This window comes from Bombina bombina, chromosome 7, assembly GCF_027579735.1.
Source record: "Bombina bombina isolate aBomBom1 chromosome 7, aBomBom1.pri, whole genome shotgun sequence".
Lineage (NCBI taxonomy): Eukaryota > Metazoa > Chordata > Amphibia > Anura > Bombinatoridae > Bombina > Bombina bombina.
The window spans coordinates 212,608,794-212,616,627 of record NC_069505.1 but is presented as its reverse complement, the minus strand read 5'-3'; the positions used below and the strand labels follow the sequence as shown (position 1 = coordinate 212,616,627).

The 7,834-nt window shown below is 35.5% G+C and overlaps 1 protein-coding gene across 1 annotated transcript in view; it reads right to left on the bottom strand.

Moving 5' to 3' along the window:
• Positions 1-604: 604 nt before the first annotated feature.
• Positions 605-7,834, bottom strand: part of TMEM41B (transmembrane protein 41B) — an 83,004-nt gene continuing 75,774 nt past the window's right edge. The window contains exon 7 of the mRNA XM_053720598.1: positions 605-1,904. Coding sequence (XP_053576573.1) covers positions 1,735-1,904 — 170 coding nt within the window. The 3' untranslated portion in view covers positions 605-1,734. The remainder of the gene's footprint in view (positions 1,905-7,834) is intronic.

Sequence of the window (7,834 nt, the reverse complement as noted above, 5' to 3'; positions counted from 1 at the left end):
CTACTATAAATAATATGCACAGATACAGATATAAAAATCCAGTATAAAACATTATAAAAACTTACTTAAAAGCTCCCAATTTAGCAATTTTGATGGGGTTAGGTTGTGACACCCACTGAAAGGGGCTAAAAGCAGAACCTCCCCCTCCCCTGCATATGAAAAAAAAAACATTATACAAACAGAAGAAGTCTGAAGTCTGTATACATCAGTATACATCTAAAACGCTTGGGCTTGGTTAGGAGCCAGAAAATCAGCACAATGTTATTTATTAAAAAAAAAATAAGCAAAACTATACATGGTTACAAAAACACTCCCAGATGGGCTATATAATAGATCATTTACAAAACATTTATGCAAAGAAAGGTCTAGTGTATTATGTACCTCTAAAACTGCATTTAATTCTGACTTCACTGTCCCTCTTTTGCTCCCTGTAAAATGTTTGATTATGCAAAGTTAGTAAACAAAACATATTTTAAATTACTGTAGTTGTTCTTCTGTAATTTTACTGACAAGTTGTGTATTTTTTCTCCACTGACCAGAGAGGTTTTTAGTGCCTCTTACATTTTGCACAGTGCAATTTAATTTAAAAAAATGAAGCCATCAATTATTTTAATAAATATGTTTTTTAATAGGTCAATTTGTAACCAGATTCCTAATCCAAGTTATAAAAAAAAGTTTTTTGTTCTTACCGATACTATTTTATAAAGTGCTGCTATATATAGGGTAATTATTCAAGGATCAAGAAAATACTGATTTTTTTTTTACTCATTAATATTTTAAAAGATTTACAAAAAAAAACAAAAAAACATATGTATTTGCACAAAAAGCCATATTTTCATGAAAAAGAAATAAATGAGAGGTTGTACACTGCTCCTTGGTAGAACACTGTCATTAATGAAAACCCACAATACAATGGAAAAATGACAAAACCTTTACATTTATATAAAGGATTCATTTACACATTTAACAAAATAACTGATAAGTATATGTCTAAAAATAAATAACATAGGTGTTCTGATAAAGAAGCCAAATCCCAGTTTTGTTGTATTGGCTCTGAACCAACCCTATTTGCTTGGTCTAGTTACAGAGCTTTTTTATTAAAAGGAAAATAAATAATGCTTTAAACATCTCCGTGTTTTGCTGCCAAAAGGCCATCAGTGCAACAATTACTTTCTGTCAATATAATATACTTTGCCTGGGTTGCGCAGTCACAACTATGTATTACACATACAGTATACATAAGACAGTACTGTATTTGGGATCATACCACTTTAAAATGAGGTACTAAATAATCATGTTTATATTCCAGGCAAAGGACAAACTAAACATCTGTAGTGACAGCAAGACCCTTATTTCATAAAACGTCTCATCGGTTCATGATGTTCCTGACGCAAAGTTGTAATTAATGAAGACGAAATGTTTCATTATTACTTTCAATTAATAAGACAAGGAATGAAGATCAATTTTCAAATGATCTTCCTAAGAACACCACAGTCACTATTGGGAGCAAGTAGTTCCAACTCTGGATTGATGAACTGGACGCCTCAATAAAAGATGATACATGGGACGATTAAAAAATAAATAAAAACTTATTTAATCAAGCCAAAAATTGCAGTCTTATAATTTGCCAAAAAAAGTTTTGTTTAAGTTCTTGGAGTTCTAGAAAACCTGCAATATGGTAGGCAACAATGTTTTGAATGAAGTCCTGAGATGAAGGGATAAGGATACTGTCACTCATTCAAATTTCTTCTTGAGTTTCTTCTGGAAAATAGCCGGAAGGATGGAAAGAACTGCAAGAACCATAAGGATAATTACAGAGTTCCAAGACACGGCCTCTCCGGCAGTGGTGAGCTGGTACAATGTGGTTCCTGCTTTGATAGCTATAAACGATGGAGGTGCCACACCTGAAAAATATAAAGAGACGTAAATAATCATTATTTGGTTTGTAGTTCTAGAAAATAAGTTTTGTAGTTATGGGGCAAGATAGGTGATGCTGAAATTCTGAGAAGGGGATTGTCCATATTGGAAATCCATAAGGGAGGTGAGTTATGGAATTCTAGTAGAACATTGGTTAGGGGGTTGTGTAGTGTGCTCAAGAAGTTAAAGGGACAGGAAAGGGAAAAAGAATGAGTGAACAATTTGACTTCTCATTTTAACATATCAAATTGACTTTGTTCTTTTGATATAATTTGTTGAATACCTAGGTAGGGTCATTATCAGCAATACTAACTATGCCTTTTGTCAATGGTTCACAAGATATGTTCAACTAGGTCCCAGTAATGCATTGCAACTCACACTATCTTTTTAAACCCTTTCCAGGGGTTAAAAAGTTATATACAAGCCACTGCCACTAAAGCTGTCAATGTGACAACCAGTGTCTCAGAGATGGTCCTGGACCCCAATATTGTCCTTGGGAATAAGAGTTTATAAAATGTTCTTCTTTTAACCCTACACCTGCACTAACCAATTGTGCTTTTCTATCACTTATCGCTACTGTACACAGTGCATTGTAACACTGCACTTAAGTGCCTGAAAAATAAGTGTAAAAACTGAATATGTTATCTATAAATCGTACTATAGTGAATAAACCTGAGAGAGGTCACATGCACAGTCAGCCCAACCTAATTTGATATATCGGTAGAAATATAAGACTTCTGTAGGGAGGGCTATCAAATTACTAAATATTTTTTGGCTGCAGAGAAAAATATTTTGAAGAAAGTAAAAAAACATAATCTAATATCTCTTCTTCAAATGGAGGTTTTTACTAAATATGAAGCGCTTGTGTGATGTATAGTATATGGCACCAGAGGGCGCACAAACCATAATGGTCACATTTACTTCAGCCATGAAAATTCATGGACTTGGCTATTTGAAGTGTAAGACCAGTCAAGGCAATATGCCTAATGGTCCCAAAAGAAAAACAAACAAAAAAAAAACAAAAACACATAAATCACTTACATTTACATTAAAGGAACATACAACTCAAAAAAATGTATTTCATGATTAAGATAGAACATAATTTTAAACAACTTTCCAATTTATTTCTGTTATCACTTGTTGAAAAGCAGCAAGGAAAGCTCAGGAGCGTGCACGTGCCTGCAGCACCACCTATCTAGATATCTCTTCAACAAAGAATAACAAGAGAACGGAACAAATTTTATAATAGAAATAAATTGGAAACTTTTTAAATTGCATTCTCTATTTGAATTATGATAGAAAAAAATGTGTTTATTTATGTTCCTTTAACACAATTCAAGAAATGTTTTCATGAATACATTTAAAATATACGAGGGTAAGAAAACTAAGATGTGTGTGTATGTATATATATATATATATATATATATGTGTGTATGTGTGTATGTGTGTATATGTATATATATATATATATATATATATATATATATATATATACACAAACACACACATATACACACACACACACACATATACATACACACACACACATACACAGTGGATATAAAAAGTCTACACACCCCTGTTAAAATGTCAGGTTTCTGTGATGTAAAAAAATAAGATAAATCATTTCAGAACTTTTTCCACCTTTAATGTGACCTATAAACTGTACAACTCAATTGAAAAACAAACTGAAATGTTTTAGGTGGAGGGAAGAAAACAAAAAAAACTAAAATAATGTGGTTGCATAAGTGTGGGATGTAGCTGTGTTCAGAATTAAGCAATCACATTCAAAATCATGTTAAATAGGAGTCAGCATACACCGGTCATTTAAAGTGCCTCTGATTAACCCCAAATAAAGTTCAGCTGCTTTAGTAGGTCTTTCCTGAAATTTTCTTAGTCGAGCATCCCACAGCAAAAGCCATGGTCCGCAGAGAGCTTCTAAAGCATCAGAGGGATCTCATTGTTAAAAGGTATTAGTCAGGAGAAAGGTACAAAAGAATTTCCAAGGCATTAGATATACCATGGAACACAGTGAAGACAGTCATCATCAAGTGGAGAAAATATGGTGCAACAGTGACATTACCAAGAACTGGACGTCCCTCCAAAATTGATGAAAAGACGAGAAGAAAACTGGTCTGGGAGGCTACCAAGAGGCCTACAACAACATTAAAGGAGCTGCAGGAATATCTGGCAAGTACTGGCTGTGTGGTACATGTGACAACAATCTCCCGTATTCTTCATATGTCTGGGCTATGGGGTAGAGTGGAAAGATGAAAGCTTTTTCTTATGAAGAAAAACATCCAAGCCCGGCTAAATTTTGCAAAAACACATTGGAAGTCTCCCAAAAGCATGTGGGAAAAGGTGTTATGGTCTGATGAAACCAAGGTTGAACTTTTTGGCCATAATTCCAAAAGATATGTATGGCGCAAAAACAACACTGCACATCACCAAAAGAACACCATACCCACAGTGAAGCATGGTGGTGGTAGCATCATGCTTTGGGGCTGTTTTTCTTCAGCTGGAACTGGGGCCTTGGTTAAGCTAGAGGGAATTATGAACAGTTCCAAATACCAGTCAATATTGGCACAAAACCTTCAGGTTTCTGCTAGAAAGCTGAACACGAAGAGGAAATTCATCTTTCAGCATGGCAATGACCCAAAGCATACATCCAAATCAACAAAGGAATGGCTTCACCAGAAGAAGATTAAAGTTTTGGAATGGCCCAGCCAGAGCCCAGACCTGAATCCAATTCAAAATCTGTGGGGTGATCTGAAGAGGGCTGAGCACAGAAGATGCCCTCGCAATCTGACAGATTTAGAGTGTTTTTGCAAAGAAGAGTGGGCAAATCTTGCCAAGTCAAAATGTATACAAGACGTGGAAAAAGGAAAGCTGAGTCTGAAGGTAGATTAACAATGTTTATTAGGAGCAGGATTCCATGAGGCACAAGGTAAGCTCCTATCTAACGCGTTTCGCGCATGAGCGCATGCGCTTCAGAGATATTGGTCTCTGCTGGTCAGGGTCCATATAAAGGTGAGAAGGACCAATCAAGGAGTGTGTGTTGTTAACCCTTTAGGTGTGAGGGAAACCGTCACATGGTTAGATTGTGAAAACCTCACACTGGCTTGATATATGGGTCCTGGACAGCAAGAGACTTACAAAAACAGGTAGCTTCTATATCAATTGTTAATACATAACACTTATAGACAGAAAATGTGAAAGTTGTACGCCAAAAAGTTAAGGTGTTCACTAAATACATTTGGTTTTGATGTTGGTATATTAGATGGTAAATAGCAAATAAAAAAGTTTTTTTGCAATGAGACACTTAGTGCAATACAGTGAACACTTAATTGAATTTTACTACTTGTGTGAAAGTAGACCTAAGTGGTCCTTATTCAAGATTCTCAAAAGTATAAGGCCAACAATAAGATATAAACAACTTGCAGTACATCATTTTTGGTTAAAATTATTAATAACATTCAGAAAAGATGTAAAACAGGCATTGTGAATACTCTAAGAAATATATGCTTCTCCATATATGGCCCTTGAACTAGTAATAGGCTTTTTTTGTATATATATGATTATTCTTGTTGTTAAGGATTTAAACATATCTCATGGCTCTATTTTAAGATTCCATAAGAGTCAGAGTCAGTGTCATTTTTAATGAACAGGATACTGTTCAAGGCATTTGCTAAGGGAGGAGAAAATGAGATAAATGCTCTGATGTATTATCTAAGAGATCAGCAATTAGAATAGAATTAAAAATGCTAGGTGAGAAATTATAACCAACAAATAGATTAAAAACATTTTCTTGTTCAATGATTAAGAAAAGCTATAATTATAGAAGAGGGTGTTAAAGCAACCTCAGGGGACGATCTAGGACAATTAATTTATTTGTTGTAAAAATATAATTTATGCTTACCTGATAAATTCATTTCTCCTGTAGTGTAGTCAGTCCACGGGTCATCCATTACTTATGGGATTATAACTCCTCCCTAACAGGAAGTGCAAGAGGATCACCCAAGCAGAGCTGCTACATAGCTCCTCCCCTCTACGTCATATCCAGTCATTCGACCGAAACCATACGAGAAAGGAGAAACTATAGGGTGCAGTGGTGACTGGAGTTTAATTAAAATTTAGACCTGCCGTAAAAAACAGGGCGGGCCGTGGACTGACTACACTACAGGAGAAATGAATTTATCAGGTAAGCATAAATTATATTTTCTCCTGTTAAGTGTAGTCAGTCCACGGGTCATCCATTACTTATGGGATACCAATACCAAAGCTAAAAGTACACGGATGACGGGAGGGACAGGCAGGATCTTTACACGGAAGGAACCACTGCCTGTAGAACCTCTCTCCCAAAAACAGCCTCCGAAGAAGCAAAAGTGTCAAATTTGTAAAATTTTGAAAAAGTGTGAAGTGAAGACCAAGTTGCAGCCTTGCAAATCTGTTCAACAGAGGCCTCATTCTTAACCCCTTAGTGACCAGAGCACTTTTCCATTTTCTGTCCGTTTGGGACCAAGGCTATTTTTACATTTCTGCGGTGTTTGTGTTTAGCTGAAATTTTCCTCTTACTCATTTACTGTACCCACACATATTATATACCGTTTTTCTCGCCATTAAATGGACTTTCTAAAAATACCATTATTTTCATCATATCTTATCATTTACTATAAAAAAAATTATAAAATATGAGGAAAAATGGAAAAAAACACACTTTTTCTAACTTTGAACCCCAAAATCTGTTACATATCTACAACCACCAAAAAACACCCATGCTAAATTGTTTCTAAATTTTGTCCTGAGTTTAGAAATACCCAATGTTTACATCTTCTTTGCTTTTTTTGTAACTTATAGGGCCATAAATACAAGTAGCACTTTGCTATTTTCAAACCATTTTTTTTCAAAATTAACGCTAGTTACATTAGAACACTAATATCTTTCAGGAATCCCTGAATATCCATTGACATGTATATATTTTTTTTTAGAAGACATCCCAAATTATTGATCTAGGCCCATTTTGGTATATTTCATGCCACCATTTCACCGCCAAATGCGATCAAATACAAAAAATTGTTCACTTTTTCACAAATTTTTTCACAAACTTTCAGTTTCTCACTGAAATTATTTACATACTGCTTGTGCAATTATGGCATAAATGGTTGTAAATTCTTCTCTGGGATCCCCTTTGTTCAGAAATAGCAGACATATATGGCTTTGGCATTGCTTTTTGGTAATTAGAAGGCCGCTAAATGCCACTGCGCACCACACGTGTATTATGCCCAGCAGTGAAGGGGTTAATTAGGGAGCATGTAAGGAGCTTTTTGGGGTAATTTTAGCTTTAGTGTAGTGTAGTAGACAACCCCAAGTATTGATCTAGGCCCATTTTGGTATATTTCATGCCACCATTTCACCGCCAAATGCGATCAAATTAAAAAAAAACGTAAAATTTTTCATAATTTTAGGTTTCTCACTGAAATAATTTACAAACAGCTTGTGCAATTATGGCACAAATGGTTGTAAATGCTTCTCTGGGATCCCCTTTGTTCAGAAATAGCAGACATATATGACTTTGGAGTTGCTTTTTGGTAATTAGAATGCTGCTAAATGGCGCTGCGCATCACACGTGTATTATGGCTAGCAGTGAAGGGGTCAATTAGGTAGCTTGTAGGGAGCTTGCAGGGTTAATTTTAGCTTTAGTGTAAAGATCAGCCTCCCACCTGAAACATCAGACCCCCTGATCCCTCCCAAACATCTCTCTTCCCTCCCCTACCCCACAAATGTCCCCGCCATCTTAAGTACTGGCAGAAACTCTGCCAGTACTAAAATAAAAGGTATATTTGGGCTTTTTTGTGCATTTTTTGTTAGCATATTTACATATGCTTCTGTGTAGGGATCCCCCTTAGCCCCCAACCTC